Below are 23,657 nucleotides of genomic sequence, written 5' to 3'. Positions count from 1 at the left end.
GCTGTGCCGTATGATGACATCTTTGACAGTTATCATTGTGCAGCGATGCTATAAATTCTTCTGAATACCCCGCGTTTGTATATAACATGTATCAATATCTTTTGGGAGTATCTATCAATTTTGTATCTGAACTGATCAACTTCACTCCAGCTAAGTTAGCCAGCACCTGTAAGCTTCAGGCACTTCATCAGATACTGCATTCATTCTTCCACAGCTCTATATATACAGCAAAACCAGTAATTATTACTGTTATCCCATAGAAGTGTTAAAACTGTTATCTACATAAATGGTTAATAAAACATTGAAATTGTAAATGTCATGCTGCCAACGTATTTAACAGCCTGTATTTCATGTTTATTCATATAATTTCATGTAGCATTTCCTGATTCATTAAAAACAAACCATAACCTATTGGTTGTAAGTTTAAAAAGAGTAGGAACCTAGACCTCTTACAAAAAATAAATCCAGTGGACTCTTTGTTAGCTAAAGAACTAATATTTATAAGCACATAAAAGACAATGAAATAAGATTACTGAAGAGATATTTCACCCTTGATTCTTTGGTCATTGCCATACAAGATACAGTTTCTAAAACATAAATAGCTTTCTGAATATTAATTCAGTTATTAGTCAATTAAAACAGAGATAAATTAACAGTAAGTACTTGAGATAATACTGTTAGCATTCCTGAATATAATTATGATCCGTACTCAAAATATCCATAAATAAATTCTGAATGCTTCTGTATAGCTACTGCAGATTATCTTCTTCTCATTTTATATAGTGATATCCACATCACTTTATTATCAAATCTCTTAAGGAAAAGTTTCAAACTGTGTAACATTTTAGTTCCTTTATTTTTGTAAAAAAAAAATATTGAAGAACAACTGTAGATGGCAACAGCTGAAGTGCCGGGTGACATTTGTCTCAGAAATTATTGAAATCAATTAAAAACAGAGTTAGATACATTTCTTGCATGAGTTAAGCTAAGATCTCCTTTGCTATATACAGAAACATTAAAACTTTGTTCCTCATAAGAGATTTAGAGAATAAGCCAGCGTATGCTTCTTACTGTAAGGAATGCTGAGGAGTTTCAAGTTAAGAACCCCTTCTTCCCTCTTATGATACCTGTGTGCATTTTTTTAATTCATCTATTGACCAGGTAAATGAATGGGTCCTTCTTGGCATTCAGCAACCTGAGTCATCCTAGCATACCTGCCAGTGTGGGAGCTTTAAAATATTATACAGTACAATATTTACAAGAATGAACCTCCACACGGTTATAAATAATGAATTTTTGTACAGACTCACTTCAGTGACTCAGTTTTTTATGTGCACATAAATAAATCTTACTGTATAAATATCCTAACGCAAATTTGTGCAAAGCTGCTATTAACTGGAGGAGCAACAATCAGAGACAACTGGAGCAAAATGCTTACATAAACACACTTTTCAGTTGTTCTTATCAGTTACTAAGACAGAGAGATGCATAGTTACCTGGACATGAGGGGAATGGCACTTCACTGTCTGTAAACATTTACTAGTCAAAAACTCACTTATCAAAAATGACTCTGCTAATGGACACAAAAGAAATGCTAGAACACGTGAAACACTTAAGAATAGAAAGGATCATTGTTCTATCTAGTACATATGTGAGAAATTTCTCAGCCTGGTTTGCAAAACTGTGTCTACATAATACAAATTCAGCTTGTTTACAAAACCAATATACACCTGGTATGTGGGACAGAACCCCAGCACTTTAACTTCACAACAGATATTTCACAAAAGGAGATGTTAAGTAGGCTAAAGCGAAAAAAAGAAAAAACAGTGAAGACTTCTGATATAATACATATTTTGTCATAAATGAATAATAATGCTGGTAATTGTGCTGAAATGGACGTAGATGTTCCTCATGAATATTATTTGAAGCAGAGTTCATTAAGCAATCACAACTGAGAAGCATCATCTATATGTGGATCACCATGTCAGCTGCTCTTGGGTACTCTGGTCTCAGACATCTCTCGTTGTATTCTCTCCCGAGTCTCTGGGCGTGACAGTAACTCCTTTATCTGAGCCACTTTGATCAATAAGGTCATTTTCTCTCTATGCAAAGCCTTTCTAATACTGTCTGCATCACATTTCTTCCCTGGAGGGAGAAAACAAATGATACAACATACTTATGATTGAAGTTTCTTAACACAGTAACTTTTCTCTTCATACATTTATATGCTAAATACACATTTGAAGAACAATACTGGCATGAAAATCATTGTGGTCTTTATTGACATATATTCAGCTTATATAAACAATGTTCAATGGTAAATGAAAGATAAATGCATTTTGATTTACAGGTATGAGGATACAAGCCTTATTATACATTTGTTGTCTGAACCGATTCCGACATTTATGACTTCAACCTTCAGTAAGCAGTTTGTCACATTTGTACGTGGTCACAACTCTAATAACTGGCAGTGCCTTAAGAAGGTGTTTATCATCTTATCTCATAACTGCCGTACTGCTAAGACCCACAAACACACACCATGTACGGCACAGAACAGCCATTTTTAAAGATATAAGAAGACCTACAGCAAATGAATATCCTGCTCCATGTGAAACAGGGAACATGATGGCACAGTCTTGTCGGAAAACATTAGAGTGCCAGCATGTGCTTTCTTTCTTCTTTCCAGAATAAGTATCAATCAGCAACCATGAATGCAAAACATGCTTCTCTGAGGTGTCATTAAAAGGCAGCCTTCTTGCATACATTGTACTAAATGTGGTAACAAAAGACACTCCAAATGCATGGAGTAAACTCAATTCAATCACTACGACTCTGCAGCTCGTAAGGTAATTAAAAACAGCCTCAGAGCAAAGAAATGGATAAGCACCCATCCTGGTTCCTTGCAGTGAGTTCATTTTCTGCAGTCATTGTCACTCTCCTCAGTTTTTGTGGGGCTGCTGTCAGTCCTTTTGTTTTTGTTCTGTGTTTCCTCCAGGTACTGCTGCACGGCCTTAAGGATGGCATTTTCCACAAGACGTTTGCTAAGGCTCACCAATTCTGCATCATCAGGCTCACTTTCATTCTTTTCACCTACACACCATAACAAACAAGAGAGATCACTGTCAGAGTGCCATGGAGAAATGGCTTTATTCCTACGTACCAGCCATACTCACCTCACTATCCAACCACACACACACACACACACACACACACACACACACACACACACACACACACACACACATGCACACACATACATACACACACACACACACACACACACACACACACACACACACACACACACACATACATAAACACACACATGCACCCTCACGCTCTGTCTCAGAGTGAGTAGCTAAATAATAAAACTGTTAATCACTTTGCAACTGAAGACTTCACATAATACTCTACATATTTTCTGTTTCCTTTTTCATAAGTTGTTACTTTTTATACATATACAGAAAAACATGCACAGCATTTTATGTAAATCAGTACTATGAAATAAGGAAAACAAAATGCTTATGAGAAAATGTAACTTCTGAATTAAAATATGCAAGGGAGGGATTTAGAGGAAAGATGGTGGTGTGGTTAAACCCTTACAACACGTCTGGAAGTGCAGTCAATATTACATTTACTGTTGCTACAAAAGTAAAGTGTTCTCAGCATGTTCATACATGAAGTATAGCAGGTGGGAGAATTCTGCAAGCCCCTGTGATCTACATAATGTCACATCAGTGAGAAATTATGAGTGAGTTGCTACACAAATCTAACTGTATGTGCCTTACTTCAATCCTTTAAACATGCATGCCAGCGCTCCCACTCCCTACTTCTCTCTCACTAGACTGCTGCTGCTGGTGGGTGCTAAAACCTACAGCAAAAGACTTCTATGGCTGCAGTTGCAACATGGATTCAGGCCTTCATTTTCTGGTGGGAAAATGGGCAAGGGTGGAATTTATTTCTTGTACTGTTATGGAAATGTGGGATAGCACAGAAAAAATAATAGAGAAACACAAAATAAGCACATAAACACTGCCATGTAGTCCATTGTGTTTTAGTGGCAGTATGCAGACATCAGTGAATAACATTAAGGAGAGTTACTGCTGCAACAGCTGCATATTCTTGCCCAGTTCAGCTTTGCAGCTCTTCTCATCTCTCTGGGGCAAAAAGTATAGAACGCACCACTCATGCTTTATCTATACTTCCAGAAAATCTTAATAATTACATTCTGAAAATAGGCAGCACAAAACATAACGTAATTGGTGATGGCAGGCCTCACATGACATTTTATAGATTTATTACTCCAGAATCCTTGAATATCTATGAATCTATAAAATATATGAATACTGTATTTTACTTTACCTAATTGTATTCTGTTATTTTTATTACCTCTTTATGGGTGATGTTTTTCCCCACAGGTCTACCATATCAATGGGCAAGACCTAGTGGAGCTATCCTAGTCAAAAGAAATGCACTACAGAGAACATTGTTTGTTATATTATAAAATAAATATTCCCCCAAAAAGCAAAAAGAACTTAAAGGAATTGCTGAAAGTCTGTAAACAGTTATAATTTTCCAGTTAAATCAAAACAATGCACACTAGATCCTTTAATGAAAATCATGTTGGCTATGTAGCTCATAAACAGTCCTAGTTTTACTTGCAAGTAATGTTTTAACCTTTCTCTAGCAGCAGTGACTATACTGCTGAAGCATACGAAATAATGGAATTTGTACTTCTAAATACACTATTTTGAAAGTTACAAAAAAACAGACTAACAGAACACTTGAGACTACAGCTAAAACAACACAATATGAGAGGCTGCAACCTTAAACAGAAGAAATGCAAGCCCACAGCAAGTATGTCTTTCCAAAGTCTCATAAGCTTTATATGCCTGCCGGTGCTGTGACAGCAAGGGGAACTTTACCAACATCTGAAGTTACAGTAACCAACTAGCTTTCATACAGCTATCGATCATCACTACCATTCTCTGACTTTCAGTTTTTAATTATTAATTAATGTACCTAGAATGCATTTGTTTCCCGCATAATGAGTGCTTTTTCAATGCTGTTATGCGGCCGCAAAACTGGATGTGACGATGAGAAATGAAATAGATGCTGGCAGCTATAGGAAAAGTACTGTGCTGGGAGCAGGTTTGTGTGTAGCAGGTTTGTGTGTAAATATGAAATGCTTATCAGGACTTTACTCACTAGTTTAGTTCTTGGCTGAGTTGTCTTCTGTATAGAGTCTGCACTTCCTCTTGATATGCCTCTGGGTTTTTGAAAGCTGCTTCAGTTTCTTCCCAAATACCAAAAACGTGATGTAGGTGAAATGGCGATCCTCTGTGGGTGTCTGTCTGTCTGTCTCTGTGTGAGCATATGTGTGTCTGTGTGTGCATGCGTGCGCGAGCGCGCGTGTGAGTGTGTGTGTGTGTGTGTGTGTGTGTGTGTGTGAGTGTGTGTGTGTGGGGGGGGGTGGAGGTGTCTTTGTGTCTATGTGTAAATCCTGCTATAATCTGGCACTCTGATAAGTATTAGTTTCACTGTTTTGCTCTCCCCTGTGTCAGGATAGGTCATGGCTCTTCTGCGTCTGTAAAATTGATTGCGAGTGAATGAATCAATGATTTTGTTTTGTGCTTGTATGAGATTTTTCCACTCTTTATGTGATTTACTTACATGCTATTTGCTATATGTAATGCTTACTACAGATTATGAACCTACCTCAATTGTTGTAGACCACGTTTCATCTCTTCGTATTACATACTGCTGCAAGCTATGGAAATTTTCTACTTCACTTTGCCAATTGTAATTTTACTGTGCTGGTTTTATCTGTAATTATACCATGGATCTCCTTAATCAGCCAAGTCAGTCAATGTCCTGGTCTGAATGTGCTAAAACTTCTTATAGCCATCTGAAATAAAGCCTCAATACTGAACAGACTTCAACAAGACTGTAACACAATCCTGCCTCTGAAAGCTTTAGTCTCTCAAGTAGCTAGTGTTGTTTAAAATGATGGCTTGAATGGGGATCTATTCCTTGTCACACTTTTCGTATAGTAGTAGTACTGCTCTGTTTGTCAGCATCTGAGAAATATTTCATATCTCTAAAGCAAACGAACTGTCTTGCAAATCATACAGCCCACACAAAGATATTACACCAAAGCCTAGGTATCCTACTTAAGCGCTGTTTATACTTAAAAAAACAATCAGTTGTCAACTACATTTTCATACCTTTGTGGAGTTTGCTGGCACTTTGGAAAAGATGAAAAAGTAAAGTGCTAACAATATCGTATCCTCCCAGGGATCACAAAGATAAACTGACATTAATTCAGTAGGATAACGTATCAGTTTGACTTTTGCCAAGAAAAAGTCAAATGAATAAGGTTGCTTAACACGTATCACTTCTGCATGATAACACAAACCTCATATTCTGAAGGAAGCGCAAGTTAAATGAAATATGTTGCTAGCTAAAAGCTTTGATCTCTCTTGCATTACAAAGAGTACATTAAGTACCTGTGTCACGGGGTCTTACATCATCCACTGAAGATTTAAAAATGGATTATAAAATCAGATTTAATTTACTAGTCGCATTCTTTTGAGAAGAGACACTGAAGCTGCCATCAAGTAATTTGCTACTTAAAAAGTCAGAAGTGAGGTTCTTTGTAATATTAGTACAGTGTTGTTACTGACAACAGACTGCCATTGTTCCTTTATTTTTTTTTTACTTTTATATGTTGAAGACTATTTCTACTGTCTCTTCTCATTCCCTCAGTCATTTCTTTATCAAATTCTAAATGAAACGATGGGCCATCTGGTCTTAATTTAGGTATATATTATAAGGTTTGCTACTTTGGGCAATAAACACAGCCATTAGGAATTAAAAAGAATATTCCAAAACCATTACATGCCAAAATAGAACAGTGATTACGGATGCTTGATGTGTAGGTTGTGCACGTGTTTAATTCCATGTACTTCTGTTAGACCACTACTCAACTTACCCTTTGCCTCTGTGGTCTATCACTTCCTGTGGTTTTATGTATGTGAGTGTGTGGGTGGTGGATCTGTGTTGTTAATTTGCTACTGGACCTTGTATCAATCTTATGTATTAATTCATTTCTTGCACCTTTTCTCCCCAGGACTGCACAGTAAATGGACATGCCCAACTGGATATTTAACAGTCAACAAATATAATAAAACATACAGATATATACATAAATATAACCCATTTACATACATTTGGTATTGGTTAAACAGACATTTGTAAGTACCATATTTTACCCTGGAAAGAAAAAAAAGAATCAGCAAACAAAATACAAATATGATGCCCTTTTCTCACGTTACTGACTAACTAAAAATTGAACTAACAGGGCCAGAAGGACTGAAATAATCCCAAGATACCCTTAACACCCTAACAGTAGTAAATTAGGAAGATAACAGAATAACAAAACCATGTGTAACATGCAATCCAAAAAGAAAACAGAGTCTCATTTAAGCAAAAGCATGTAACAGGTAGTTAACACATCTGTTTCTCCATTTCCTTAATGTGCCCTGATATACACTGTAAAAACAAGATGTCCTTCTATATCACTGCTGCAGTATCCTAAACAGAAGGGATCTCCTGCCTAGGGCAGCCCGATGCTCAGCCAGTATACCAAAGCCTAATGGGTTTACTATCACATAGTCGATCGCACTTTGTGCAATTGACATATGTGAGAAACCTAATTTGCATATCTAAAAATGCGAGCACCACAATGTTGAACCCTGTAATCGCGAACGTTCATTATTACAAGGTTCGACATTGTGGTGCAGATCGCACTAAAGAGGGGACGGGAAATGTTCCCTTTCCTTCACTGTAGGGTGATCTCGGAGTTTATATATATAAGTAGGGGTGTGTGGGGGTGCAGGGGGGCTTGATCCCCTGCAAAGTGTGTTTTAATGCTGAACAGATGTGAGCAGTTCAGTAAAGTCGACATGTTCGACATTCGACTTTACTGAAATGCTTAGTTCAGAATTTACTGTGTTCTGTGTTCTGATTTTCGAACATATGGTTCGGACATCTGAACATTCGAATGCAGTGAATTCAAATATATGATAGTAAACCAGCCTAATGATCTTGTATGTGCTGCACATCACAATTATACTCCCTGCAAAGACCATAGGGCATAAAAGGGCCATACGGGCACAACTACCCAGAACTCCGCTAATTTGAATGTCATTATTCCTATCTGAATGCCTTGTTGCTCTACTGAATACTTTAGCCACCAGATAAGTGCCCCTTTGAGGCCCCCCCCCTTTTTTTTCTTACTTTCTTGGTCTTGTATTTTTTTTTTGTTACCTAGAGTTCATGTCATCCAAGAAGAGAAAATGTAAGTGTGGGAGTCAGATTCCCTATAAGGATCAACATAAACAGTGTCTTCCACGACCATACCTCTTGTAGTATCTGTAAGGCATTTGTGCCTAAGACACTTAGAAGCCATTTCTCTTCCCTGGCCATTTATGTTAAAAAACAGTGGCTTAAACAGTTAGCCCTGGGTAACATGGCAGAATCTGTTAACCCCAACATACTCCTACTTGATTAGAAGCCGGCCAAGAAGTCTCAGTCAGACTCTTTAGCTATCCTGGCTCCAGCAGACTTCCCTCTAGAAGTGGGTGATATATCTGTAGGTCATTCAACATCTCTATCGGATTCTTCTGCTGTGACCAGGTCAGAGGCTGGCATGGATCCATCTTTTCACACTTCCTCAGTGCTTTGCAGATATCTGCACTGGATATCAAGAGGGAATTGGGGTTGATTATCTCAGAGGGTCCGAGAGGGATTCTGCAGATACTGGTCGGGGAGGATGTTCCAGGTTCTCTTATTAAATCTCGCCAAGGGTAAGAACTTCCAGTATCTGTTAGGGCTGATGTCCCTTCCAAGTAAAGACGAAAAGTGAAGCATATTTCTGTCCATCCTAAGGATCCTCAACAGGAATGGCAAGAGTTTACTCAGGGCTTGGACAATTTGCCCCCCCTTCTTTTAGACCAGGTTCCTTTGTCCCTTTGGCTTTCCCTTTGTCTTCCAAATTGGCATCTCATCACTTCAAACTCTAAGGATCTTTCTATCATTCGTTAGGGTTAATTCATGGAATGTAAGTCTCTCTCTACTTTTTCAGGGATTCCTCAGCTTCCTCATTTCCCAGAGATTCTAAGGTCCCTGGTGAACCAAGGAACCATTCAACCTGCCCCCCTTCCTAAGTGGGAAACGGTTTTTATTCCAGGATGTTCCTGGTTCTTTGAAAGGAGGGCACTTGGAGACCTATTCTGCATCTCTCCCAGCTCAACACCTTTCTCAAGGTCTCTTCTTCTTTTTGGATGCATACTATTCAAAATGTTTCCTCTTTTATTACCTCAGGCTTTTCTGTTGTCTTTGTATGTGAAAGATGTCTATCTTCATATACCTATTCATCCTCTTTTCAGGGAGTTTTTACATTTCTCTGTGTCTTCCTTTCATTTACAATTCTCTGCTTTGCCCTTTGACCTCTCTATTGCCCCAAGGGTATTCATAAAAAGCCTAGCTCTGGTGACTGCTTTCTGCAGGCTGCAAGACATTCAGATTTTTCCTTATCTAGATGACCTGTTGCTTCAGGCAGCTTCTTCCAGTCACATGTTACTTGATCTTGGGTTCACTATCTCTCTTCTTCAAAGTTTGGGGTTCGCTATCAACTTCCAAAAGTGTGTCCTGACTCTCTCTCGTGATCATGTGTATCTGGGATGCAGGACTCAGACAGTGCCATTGTTGGCCTCTCTTCCACCCCCAAAAGTTTTGTCATTGACAAATGTTTTCAGTCTCTTCTTTCTCTGTCTGCCATGCCACCCAAGGAGTTTCCTGCAGACCCTGTGATTCATGGTCTCTTCTATTACAATGCTTCCTCTTGCCAGACTGCATAGGTGGAAGCTTCAAAGGTACCTCAAGTCAGTTTAGCTGCAGCATTGTCACCCTCTAGATTTCAGTGTACCTTTCCTTCTCCATCTAATGAAGGAATTCGACTGGTGGATTCAACAGTTTGCTCTCAAACTAGGCTGGCCCTTTCAGCCTCCAATCCCTTCTCAAGAACTGTTCACCAATGCCTCAGACATGGGGTGGGGGGCTTCTTTTTGTTGCCTGAAAGTTCAGGGTCTCTGGCCTCCCCATCAGAAGTCAGACCATATCAATATCGATGTCAAACAGATGAGATCTCTGATTCTGGCCCTTCAAGTTTTTCACCCCATGTTGTCTCCAAACCCCTTGAAGGTCTACACAGACAACACTACAGTGATGTGGTACATCAACAAGCAGGGAGGCACAAAATCTTACCACCTCTGCAGGATGGCTCTTCAGGCTTGAGAGGTGTCTGTCAGTTATCAGTTAACTCTTCAGGCAGTATACATTCCTTCAGAGCACAATCTAGCGGTAGACTCAGTGAGCAGGTCCAAAATACAGGCTCACGAATGGATGCTTCACAGAGATGAGGTTCTGCACTTTGTCCATTAGTGGGTTATTCCGCAGGTAGATCTTTTTGCCTCCTCTCTAAACAGGCAGCTTTCTTTCTTCTGTTCCAGAGTGCCATGTCATCATAGTGGCAGATGGCTGCTCTTTCTTTTCTTGGATGGGGTATTTCTTTATGCTTTCCTTCCTCTTCCTCTACTTTCATGAGTCCTGTAGAAGATTCAGCTGGACTCCCCAAAAATCTTGCTAGTGACTCCCTTTTTGGCCAAGATAGCACTGGTTCCCCCTCTTAATGCATCTGGCTGGGAAAAATCACCACACTTTACCTTACCTTACCGGTTGGATCTTCCCACACAGGAGAAGGGGTCTCTCACCCATCCCTGCTTGTCCAGCCTTCAACTGACAGTGTGGGTGATGTTTTTTTCAGGCACCTGTTTCTAAGGTCATGTTCAGGGTTTTACAGTAGGCAAGGAAACCCTGAAACAGAAAATGTGATATGTCCAAATGGAAAAAAAATGTTCTGTCTGGTCCCATGCACATAACCAGGACCATTTTTCAATGGGCGTCCCTCTGGTCCTCTCTTATTTGTGTGAGTTTCTCCGGTCTGGCTTGACCTATTCATCGGTGAAGGCCCATTTATCAGTCATTTCTGCTTGTCTGCCCTTGAATCCTCCTTTGACTTCTTGTTTTGAAGTCAAACAATTTCTTAAAGACATCCTGCATATTAGGCCCCCAAGGAAACCTATTCCTCTTCCTTGGGATCTTAATTTTGTTTTGGAAAAATTGACTCAGGCTCCTTTTGAGCCTGTAGATTCTGCTTCTTTGCAACATTGTACCTGGAAGACTGTTTTGTTCCTGGCTGTTAATTCTACTCAGAGGGTTTTTGAGCTCGAGAACCTTATTGCCACTCCTTCATACTAATCCTTCTTTCATGCCCAAGTTAGTAAATGAGTTGTCTTTGAATCAGTTGGTACAACTCCCTTCCTTTTTCCCTTCTCCATAGTCTGCAAGTGAGAGGGTCCTGCACATCTCTGATCTGCACAAACAGCTCAAGTACTATTTGGATAAAACTAATGCCATTTGTAAGTCTGTTTCTTTTCATCTCAGGACTTTTGGTTTGGCTGTTTCTAAGCAAACCATCACCTCCTGGATATCTAAAGCCATTTCCTTTTGTTATACCTTTCATGGCAAATCTCTGTCAACTTCTGCTAGAGCTCATTCCACTAGGGCTGTTGCCTCTTCTGGTGCTTTCTTCAAGGGTTCAAGTGGGAGTGGTTGGCATAATGGCTAAGGTCTTAACCTCTTAGAAAGTACTGGGTTTGATTCTAACCACTGGTTATTGGCTAGGCTTCCAATAGTCAGAAGACTGATAGCCTAGTATTTACCTATGAACCTAAAAACAAGGGGGGGGGCTGGACACCAATTCCATCCTTGAAGCTGCTACTTGGTAGGGTTGCCACCTTTTCAAATGGCCAAAGTGGGACGTTTTCGGGACACACATCAGATTTTACAGGCCAACACATACCCACGGTCAGTACAAAGGATAAAACTTAACTTTTTTTCCTAAATAAAAGCTTACTCTTGTAGCAGTTTAGTTGCTTATTATGTTTCTTGTAACATTTAGGTATTTTAGATACAGAAATAACTATTTTATGCAACTATTACATAAAATATGAGACATAATTATGTCCTACACTCTCAGGACATTTGCTCTTTTTAATATTTTTTGTCAGGATGCAACTGCCCAAAGAGGGACTGTCCCTCTCAAAGTGGGACAGGTGGTAACCCTACTACTTGGTCTTCAGTGCATACCTTTAATAAGCATTATAAGTTGGATGTGGTTTCTAGGGCCAGAGCATGTTTTGCTGAAACTATTTTATATGGGCTTATTGATGGCTCTTCTCAGCCTTCCACCTCCCATTCTGTTTCTTGAGGTTTTACTCTCTCTCTTCTGTTTAGAATACTGCAACTATAATATAGAAGGATGTACTATAGTTGTGTAAAATCTTACCATAACAGTAGGTGTCCTTCTTTTCAATGTTGCAGTATTCATTCCCTCCCTCCACTCACCTTTTGTTTGTTCTGTTTTTTTGTTTTAGATTCCCTTCTGGCTGAGGGCTTCCCCTTTTTTGTCTGCATTTTTTCCCTTTTGGATGTGCATGGACTCCTTTGTCCTGTGGGGACTGTTCTCTTCTGGGGCAATTCACTTCTGGGTAGTTGCATCTGTACATCCCTCTTATGCCCTACTTTCTGTGCGGGGAGCATCATTGTGAAGTATGGCACATATAAGATCTTTAGGCTTTTGTATACTGGCCAAGCATCAGGCTGCCTTGGGAGGGAGATCTGTTTTGTTCGGGATACTGCAACAGTGAAGAGAAGGACACCTACTGCTATGGAAAGATTTTACACAACTGTACTTTCTCTATTGAGGTGTCAAAAAGCCCCAAACAAAAGTCTGAAAACCTGGAGAAGAGTGAATCTCAAAAATCACCACCCACACCCCCTGAACTTGTATATACCAACTCTGAGATCACCATACTTTGGAGAAAAGGGAATATTATGAGAAATGGCATCTCAGACTTAGTAAATATTACGTACGATCTCAGCAGCAAAAGATGTGGTACATTTAGATAGGAAGATGTAGCAAGTCATGAGGAGTACAGCTGCGTGCTTTTGTTTCACTCATTTTGAACTGTCTTTTGAGATACAAATGACACACAGTTAGTAAAGTGGGACATAGTCTAGTTCAATAATGGCATATTCTGCTTCTAAGGTTTGACATACTAAGAGTCATACCTTCTCTGACTCACAGCAGAAACAATAAACAGACAACATACTACATGAATGCCTCATCAACAGCCCCTCTTCAAAGCCTCTGAGCTTTACCACAGAATACGTACCCAGCCACATAAGTCTATAAGCAAATCCCAGTTTGGTCGCAGTCAGCTGGGATAGGTGAACATGCATACCAACCATCTGTCATTGTGCCTGGAAATGGTATTAAAGGTAATAAGACAGGAGTCTAATGGCTCATACCTGCCCTTCTTTTAGAGAACTGGAGCACAGCCAGTTCAGATGCCATCAAAATATCTGCAAAATAATCATGGCTACCAAGTGATTCAAGCTAGGATGCCAGTAACTAGACTACATATATGAAGCTATCACTGCCGAACCGTATACTCGTGTGAACTGTTTAATACCACTACCTAAAGTACATCTGTTGCCTGATAATTACGGGCAGATGGGGAGAACTCTGAAGACTTTTCGAATATTAACAGTTGACTCAGATATACTGCAAATGTACCATATTACATCCAAATTAATGGGCTAACATGTTATTAGCACACAACTATTTAAATACACAAGTTACAAATTTAAAAATGGGATCGCTGCACTACTACACAGCGAATTTACAAATTCACTGTGTTCTGGTCCTTTTCTCTCCTTTGACAACTTAGGAAAATTAAAAAGAATGTATAGTCACTTCATTGTGATCTACAAAATTATCAGATTCTGATAACTGGGTTACATTTCTGGTACAGGCAAATCCATTACAAATAGCAAATTCCTTATTCAAGACAGCAAAACTGTATGTTAATGAATACCTGAGCAGATATTTAAATCTCATAGTGATGCATGCAATTAATGTACTGGTTTTGCCAGCGGTCCTCTCCCCAATCAAGGGTAAGTAGTGGGGACAGAGGGAATCAGTATTAGTTATGTATAATGTATTCAGTGTGACAAGAGATGGCTGTGTACAGGGACATAGCAATGTGTGTCACAATTACGTTCCAAAACTGGAAAAAAGCTAAACTTGTTACATGCATCTGTAGCATGAGACCCGACCGTAGCAGTGTTTTCAAAGGTATGTAACGCTTCTCACACAACTCATAAGTGCTGTTACAGTCCAATATTAGGGAAGGGGCATTCCTTCACTATCAACTTATTTAAATTAGGGCAGTATTTCAAAACTGTCTCAGCTTTTTCCCTGCAATTATTTACTTGCTGTTTATGCAACAGCACTCGCTAAGTGCTTTAATGCCTTTCAAAACCAGTAATGCAGTTCAGCTTGTTTTTTCTGTAACTAGTAGTTTGTGGAGTAGATAAAAATCCATACACTACAAAGAGTTATGATCAGGTCACACCAATCATAACACATTATTATCTTTTCTTGACATGGATGCCAACATTCACCTCTCGAGCTTGGATCTTGAGGTGTATTTCCTGATATCCATGTCCTGAACACATAATGATGTGGCTAACACAGGAGACCCACTCATAACTGTCTACATGTTGCCCTGTCATGGTATTAAGAACTCTGACAGAACACAAAGCACAGCTGATGGATTTCAGCTGCTCTTCAGGCAAAGACATTACCTGAATGTACGGACAATGCTTTGGCTCAGATAGACATAGCAACAGTGCTGCAGACACAAACTGTAGAATGGTGCAGTTCATGGACAGCATATGAGTATGAACAACTACTCTGGCTTCTGTGTCTGACAAGGAAGGGGCACCTTACACACAAAATGCACTGGAGAGAAATCATGGCAGGATGCTTTGACACAGTGTGTGGCATTATGTGGCACCATTCCCAGCAGGCAGAACAAGGATCTCTTTGTCTTAAAAAAGCAAGAAACACATTTCCACAGTAATTCTACAGGGACTGTACAGCACAAACAAATGTACATTGTAACAGTAACATGAAAGAAGGGCCTGAAAAGACAAAGTACCTAATTCTGTGAAACTGCATGTGGCTAGTATTACACATGGAGGCGTATAATGCCAAATCCCAATCGGGACACTATACTTTATATCATATGCCTTACTGAATAATATACAGTGCCTGTAACATATTCAGAGGTACTTATGTGCTACAGGATAACCAAAATATGTGGCAGTCACAAGTCATACTGACACATACCACTGATATAAATACACAAACACAGCATAGTCAGATATGCTGCATACAGACTCAGGGAAGAGCTTCCAATCTGTGTTTCTATTCTGTTATACAGACTTGGGACATTTGCAGTTCTGGCCATTCACTACATATCACATCATGGATACTGCAGTAGTAGTTACCTGAGGAACATTTATTTCACTGCATTTTAAGAATGGTCTCTGCCTCATGACACCACCCTGTGCTACACCTTTAAGGAGATGTACATAGGGGTAGCCTATGGTGTTATGCTGGGATATTCTGCAGAACTGCAGACTCTCCATCTTTATCCCATTTTGTTTTTTTTTTCTCCATCTGAGGTCCTTAGTAAAAAGTCCAATTTTTATATAAAAGTGAGAAATAAAGTAAGACCTTATGTTTTGATTACTATAACAAACTGTCATAACAGGCAGATCAAAACAGACATACTGGAGAGGTTAGGTGTGTAATTTATAGTTGCACAATCCAGTGAAGCCTGCTTAAATAAGCAAGATTTACTGAAAAAGTGTTTTCTGGTGAAATTTACTCGAAGACATAAAAAATGTTATGTTCTCTGAGATGCTCTAAAATCAGAATCTGTTCATTAAAGTAGAGGGTGCAGGAAGAACTGAACCCTGTATGGCAGGTGTAGTGACGTTGTCCCCCCTCCCCCCCTGCAGCACACATAAACAGTATTTTACAGTGATAATGGTTTATGTTAAACTTGGGTCTTGGTTAGCTAAGCAACCATTTCACAAATCCTACTAATGTTTTCAGAAAAAGTAGAGGAAATCTGAACACCCAAGTATTTAAATTTTTCTATTCTGATAACATAGTTATTAAATTCTGATTTGTACTTCAGGGATGATCTGTGATGTCTTACCTGCATTAACCTTGTAATATACAGTAAAATTCCACCAAAATATCTGCACATGGATGACAATGGTTAAGACTTGCTAAATAAACTAAAAGGTTCTTTGCAGACATTGTATGCTCTATGTGCTGAGGTAATGCCATTCCTTTATTTAAGCAATAACCCACGCCTGTGTGTGGGTAATGCTGAATTTACCCAAGGTTGGTGTGGTTTGGTCACGAGGGCGAAGCCCAAGTGGCCAAACAAAGACAGCCGTGGGTAAATCCAGCATTACCCACACCCAGAAGTGGGTTATTGCTATTATACAATGACATTATTTAAGAAAAAAAAATACTTAACTTTTCTTAAATAATAGCATTGTATAATGCCTCCTTGCTGCCCTTCCGTAGCTGTCCAGTATTCTGCGGCAGTTCTGATGCACTGCGCATGCGTATGGTTACACAGTACATCAAAACTGTGTGTGTGTGGAAGCAACGGAGAAAGGAAGATTTCCGTTGCTTTTAAAAACTTGTCTCGCTATGTTAAAAGAGTTTAACATAGTGAGATAGCTTTAAAAAAAAGCAACGGAGATTTTCCTTTCTCCATTGCTTTTTTTAAAGCTGTTTCGCTATGTTAAACGAGTTTAACATAGCGAGACAGCTTTAAAAAAAAGCAACAGAAAAGGAAGATCTCTGTTGCTTTTTTTTTAAAGATATCTCGCTATGTTAAACTCATTTAACATAGCGAGAAAACAGCAATGGAGCTCTTCCGTTCTCCGTTGCTGTACAAAAAAAAAAAAAAAAGACTTATACTAATGGAAAAAGTCCAGGCGAACAATCAGCATGCACATTTTGGAATATTAATGGGGGGATTGTTGTATAATTATCCTTTTTCTATCCTTCGTGCCTGCCAAACATCTAAGCCCCATAACGAAAGCTTATCCATTCTCCATTACCAGGGTGAAAGTTTGTCACAGTGTAGTCATCATCCTGGATTTTTTCACTTTCTGCCCATAACTCACCCTAGATGCAGTGTGCACTGTTGCAAATGGGAAGTTCTCCAATTCGTTTTACTGTGAATGTATGCATTCCTGCACGTCTCATCAAGGCAACTAACTGAATATGGCACTGAGGTAAGCTGGACCTCCTTCTTCCCCAAGGATGGGCAAGCCAGCATCAGCTGCGCACTCTCCTCCTCCCCTCCCTCATCAGCTCCTCCAGTACCTGGGCAAATAATTATCCAGGCAGTGTGAGTCGAAATCAGAGTTTTATCCATTGGTATCACACAGCTGACTCAAAGTTAGCAATGCCTGACCGCATAACTACTACAGAAAGTTTGATGAAAAAGATACTTTGCAGTTTTCTAATATCGCACCTTGAGCTCTGTACTGGTCACAGATGTTATGAATGGTCCCAGATAAAATAAGAAGGAAGTTAAATAAATAATTTGCCAAGAATGGTCCAACTAATCCTAATAAAACTCTTTTCAGCAGACAAACTGAATAAAAACAGATAAATACTAAGCAATTAATTAAGTAAATACATAATTCTGGTCTCTGATTGCCTTACCTAATAAAAACTGTTTTTATAGTATAAATTTGCTAATCTATTATAAATCCTAAATTGTATCCTAAAAACTTGTTCAGATGAAAGGCAGACATTTCTGAGTAAAATGACAACAAGTAGATTGCGGTCTGTACTTGGACCTGAAGTGGATCTTCTTCCATTTTACTTATGACAGAAGTCTGAGATTCGTCAAAGAAAGTTAAGGCTTCATTCACCACTTTATCAAATAAAGATAAAAACTGTTTCTAGAAGTAAGAATAGAGCTCAGACTGTAATCCCACAACCCCTCAGATGACATCCCCGATTCTAGCTAAGAATTTTAATCTGTCCCTCCTATGATCCCTTTTTTTGAAAAGGAATTACAAACGTCTTTCACTTCATAAATTACAAATTAAAGTCCTCTTATCAACTTTTAAAATCTTAGTCCTAATATTTAAAAATTACAGGTGATGTGGGGTGGACCTTTGTCCCTGATTATAGAGATTGAGAGGTTGAGAGGTCTGCAAAAAGAAAGAACAGAAGAAAACAATAACATGGGGTAGGGATTATAATGAAAGTGAAGACTGAAGTAGTGCCTAGAGTGAGAATGAGACTGAATGATGTATTAAACTGCATTTGAAGAACATTCTCCAGCAGGGTGTTAATCTACAGGTAATGTCTGCCGATAAGCGAGTCCGACGCAGAGCTCAGACTAAAAGTAACAACAGTCACCATTATTTTATGCTCACATTCGCTAAGCAGCACTTTGCTGTTTAGCAAATGTAAAATATAAAAAAAAAGATAATTAAAAAAAAAACATGCGTGTGTTTATGTCTGTGTGTGTGTGTGTGTGTGTGTGTGTGTGTGTGCGTGCATGTGAATGACAGTGAGATTAATTGAGACATTATTTTACACTCACTAAGCAGCACTTTTGCTACACTCCTACTAATAGGATTTGTGTTAGCATGCATTTCATTTTCTGAAGTTCAAGAGTGTGTGTGTGTGTGTGTGTGTGTGTGTGTGTGTGTGTGTGTGTGTGAGGCTAATCGACCAATTGCAGCAGCAAAGAGGTTTGCATATCTCTCAACCTCTTAGATCATGAAATTTGGATAAACCCTGAAATAAAGGGGGAACAAAGGCTCAAAAATAGTAACAAATTTTAAATACTGTTCTTATAAAATTCTAAAGTAGCTTAAACAGGATTTGTGTTAATGTGCAAATCACACATTTTAGGAGTAAGGGAGCAAAAAATAAATTAAATATCTGGATATTTTTTAAAGATGTTATATTTTGAATGTAAAATGTTTCCGATAACAAAATTTACATATACTACAGCAAATTTGAAACATTAGGCATAGGAACTATTTTACTGAAAAATATATTAAAAATATAGTATAAAAAACAATAAGTATGCAAGTAAAATACAACAATTTTACAGACAGCCCAATCTCTAAGCTAAATAATGCCCTTCAAGGTGTGTGTTATTGTGGAAATATTGCCGTTCATGGGGTGTAGAGGTCATCTGTCAGAACACCCTTGGGCAGGCATTATTTCCACAATAACACGTACCCTGTTGGGCATTACTGCTTGTGTGTCATTTAAAGGTGGCTACTTTAAATTTTCTGCAACCAGTACAGCACTGGGTCATCACCACTGTGATAGACAGTTCTTTTGTTGTTTTAGCAAATACTTCTTATTCCACTAGTTGTATTACTCTTCCCATGTGCCCTTAGCAGGCCATCATATGGAAGCATGTTATTAATATCTGTTCATTTATAAATGGAAATAATTGAGATCAAAGCAGAAACTTTCAATATTAGCACAAATGACATCTGTCATGAGTATTGAGCAATAAATGACCACTGTAACTCTGGAAGGAGACTTTTGTTAAGATGTTTACTAAAACTGTTTTTGGATAGATATGCAGTAACAAATAAAACTTTTATATGTATATGCATGTTTGCTAGGTTACATTCACAATGCAAAATGGGCAGAAAGCTAGATTGCATTAAACTGGCAAAAGAAGGATGAAATTCAGAATGAACGCAAGATTACAGTACAGTGAGGTCTGGTGTTTTCCCCTTTGCCTGTAGTGAGACTGCAGAATTCGGGGGGGAGGGAGGTGGCTTGACCCCTTCATAGGAAGTGTGCCAAATTCATTTTTTGGCATTCTGAGTTTCGACCTTTTATGATCCAAGTAATGCTATTTGGCTTTAAAATGCATTTCGTATTTGTTTTGTATGTATGTCCACACTACTTGTAACAATAAAAACAAGTGCTTTAGCACTTACATGCTGAAATAAAATATATATATGCCTTGTGGAGATTTGACCTTTCATAGTAGAGTAGTATTTCTGGGATGTGTTTTTGTTAACTCTATAAGCCCGGCAGGCAGACACTTCCTTCTGCAGGGATGATTATGGAGCAGTACTTGGTTAAATGACTTGCTCAGGGTCATACAAAGCTTGTACATTGAGACTGTTTAAATCAAATCCAAGACTAAAGAACAAAGAATGTTAGCAGCTGATGGACTTAAAATCCTTTATGTCAGATAAGTTACAACAGTGCAGGTTCTAGGCACAGCAGTACCGTCACTTTCTTTTTACCTAGCTACTTTTCAGCGGTTCCCTATTAGAAGACCGAAGACGTATTCTTTCGAATGCATCTTCGTCCAACTCAAAAGACGGAAACGGCAAAAGATTAAAGCGGCTTTTAAGCAAATTCTTTCCCTGGGAAAGAATTCACTTGGCCGCTTCATTACTTTGCCATTTTCGGCACTGTAGTACGGTCTCGGAGTTGGTATATTTAAGTAGAGGGGTGTGGGGGGCAAAGCTCCCCACTTAATGTAATGTTTAAAGTGTTTTATTTATTTATTTTTTTATTGCTGGAACAGCGATTTTTTCCTAGGGAAAAAAATCGCTGTTCTGACAGTTCGAAATTGTAAGCTTTTGCTTACATACGGTTGTTTAATCACCGTTCATTTTTTTAAGCGTTCGGTGATCTAATATAGACCCTTTTCAGCTGCATTTAAATGGATACAACACCAAAAATGTCACAGTTTCTTCTGTTACATCTGCTATCATGTTTTAACATTACAGTGTCCACTATTACCCTGGCCTTTAAAAGTACATCTTTCAGTGTTTTAGGTCGACCCTTATACTTTAGGCAGAGCTGACACTTTGAAGGAAAGATGAAGTAGATGGGTCTGATATTGACACACAGCATTCTCAGGGGTCAGATGTATGTGTTACAGGGTTAGGAAGTCACAAAGTAAAGAAGGGAAAGAAGACTGTGGCACTGACGGCTGGAAGGGTCTCTAGCAGTTATGTTTTTATAGAGTAAGGACAACAGAATACGGTAAATGGAAAGAGGTATGCACAAGATTAGAGCATTTAAAATGCAATATAAATATGTTGTTGCACCATGTGGGAGTTAAGCAATGGGATTTCCCAAACAATGGCTCAGAAAGGAAAGCTGACCATGCATACATCCTAGGTTAGCCATATGCTCCCTATGGATTACAGCAGACAAAAAGAAGATACTTTGCCCCCTGGCTCAAAAGCACACAGATGTACTCCTATTCAATCTATAAAATTCAAAAATGTAAGTGGTTAAAACACCTTCTATGAGCTAAACTGTCTCTGTGCTATGTTTTAGCTAAAACTTAAAATGTGAATGCTTTAGCATGCTTTAATAGCTATAATGCCTGCAAGAGTGGTAATCCTCCAAGAAGTATACTATCCCGGCCATGCATATCATTCTTTGGGTTTCTCTCTTGGAATCAATCCTGCCATTGGGCTGAAATCTCTGCATATTTCCCTCCTCAGCTGGTATTACAATTAAAGTATAAAGTATAACCAGATCAAACAAATGCATTTTTTTTTGGGGGGGGGTACAGCTGCACAGCAGGTATCAGCAACAAGGGGGTAGTACCAGTGGAATACAAATATTCAGCTCACATATTCATATGTCTGTATATCTGGCAACCCAAAATATAAAGTTTTAATAGGGATACTTAGAGGGACCAAACCTGGGGGTTAGTGATAAGCATTTTACTGGTTCAAAACCTTAGGATTCACTAATATGTAAATTATTCACACAGTGGAAACAGCTTTAAATAAATACAGTAACATTTGGTGGCCAGTGTACTACCCTTGCTACATAAATTCATGTACATCAAGTCTAAAATACCGTAAAACCTGGGCATATCAAACTAACTTACCATTGTTGCATTGGCTTACAGGTATGCACAAATGCAATGCATTGTTTCCATCCAAAAGATGTTTCTACGGGTGGGCTAGCCCAGAAAGCAAATCAACAAAGGTCAAAGCCTACCGGTACAGCATTCAGCAAATCTCCCAAATAATATTCTCGTCAATAAGAAAGAACTACCATTAATATTAATATGAAGGCATGTCTTGCATTGTGAGCCTGAAACTAATGTTTCCAACATTTTCCTCATTAACAGTACTTTTTATACTCTGAATGATAGTGATAAATGCTGAAATTCTGCATTTTCAAATGCTTTATCATGCCTCCCCTTGATCATAACATGCAAAATGAACTGTCAGAGCCTCACTTGTTTTTTCTTGCCCTCTGAGTTAACTATCCCTTTCACAGACTAAGCTCAGTATGAGCTACATCTAGTACAGCTCTCAGCACCACACAAACAAAACAAGCTTCTCAGATTCACAAAACCACATTGTTCTTTCTGCAATTACCTTTAAATAATGTATGTTGTCTCTTATGATCACAACTGCAAAGCAAATTGCAACTAGCTTCACTCTGTAATATCTATTTCCCATTCCAATGTATCTTGCATAGCAGTACCAGCTGTAGGCTCTATTACTTCTATGGGACCAAGCTGTGTGAGTACATAGTGGGTCCTGTTATGCATATACTAAACACTGATGCAAATGAGGCCGAAGCATGCTAACCATGTACAAGAACCATACAGGATGTTGCTTCCACAAAGTGAAACACAAAAATGTCATTGTTGCACTTGCCAAAATCCACTTTGCAGCCCCTTTCCCTGTATTATGTTACTTCTAATGTCCATAAACCACAGAGCACAGTGTTACAGCCTGCACCCAGTACAGTCTGTTTTCTCTCCCCATCTGCATTATCACCACCCGTATAAAGCAGCACTAGCTGCTAGTAGTACACACTGTATTTTACTTCCCCATGATCCCAAAGTACAAAGCAAAATGTCACAGCTGCACTCAGTGAAAGGCTTCCCATCTCCACCTCTGCATCGCTGTGCTTACCATGCATACCTCTCAACTGTACAGATTTTCTCAGAATGTTCACATTTTTACCTCATATTTTTCCCCTTTTTTTCATAAACTTGTGGTTTTCTGGCAAATTATTAAAGAATGAAGTTAGAAAATAATGACAAACATTTGGTTTCAGACTTTATACCCTTCAGAAAATTCATGCTAATGCAAAACCTGTTATTCCAAAAACTTTCTAAGTTTGTAAGCGCAATACTTACAAAAAATATCCTTATTTTTTAAGCTTTGTCCCACTTTTGCTTAATGGCTTTGTCCAGATTTCTTGCTTTAAGAGGTTGAGAGGTATGTTCCCATCAATGGTCACCTTGCATCCATCAAATGGGACTGTATATTAGGCTCCTCTCACAACTGAGTGATGAATCATTCATGACCTCTATAACAATTCAAATAACTGCACTGAAAAGTTCATCCCTGTGACGCATAAATATAGCGAAAGATTCTGAAACCAACAATGGAGGTACAAAATTAACAAATTATTAAATCAGAAGAAAACCGTGTAAAAAGTCTTCAAATTTTACCTGACCCAAGGAACAAGACTGAAGTCAACTCTAACAAAAAAGAATCACTAAAAGAAGATAAAGAAG

At 38.7% G+C, this 23,657-nt stretch overlaps 1 protein-coding gene across 3 annotated transcripts in view; it reads right to left on the bottom strand.

Annotated features, from left to right (window-relative positions):
- Positions 1-337: 337 nt before the first annotated feature.
- Positions 338-23,657, bottom strand: part of AKAP7 (A-kinase anchoring protein 7) — a 1,625,267-nt gene continuing 1,601,947 nt past the window's right edge. The window contains exons 9-10 of one of the 3 annotated variants that reach the window (XR_006363953.1): positions 2,586-3,090; positions 2,027-2,145 (exon numbers count right to left, since the gene is read on the bottom strand). Coding sequence is in view for 2 of the 3 variants with exons in the window: in XM_044064536.1 (XP_043920471.1) it covers positions 2,912-3,090 (179 nt within the window). In the remaining variant the exon portion in view is untranslated. Of the gene's footprint in view, positions 2,146-2,259; positions 3,091-23,657 lie in introns of those variants that run through there. The other 2 variants (XM_044064537.1, XM_044064536.1) reach the window with 2 other exon arrangements.

Source organism: Protopterus annectens, chromosome 1.part0, assembly GCF_019279795.1.
Source record: "Protopterus annectens isolate FY-2018-M chromosome 1.part0, PAN1.0, whole genome shotgun sequence".
Taxonomy (NCBI): domain Eukaryota; kingdom Metazoa; phylum Chordata; order Ceratodontiformes; family Protopteridae; genus Protopterus; species Protopterus annectens.
Note: the sequence above shows the minus strand (reverse complement) of the source record. Positions and strands in the feature narration are given on the sequence as shown.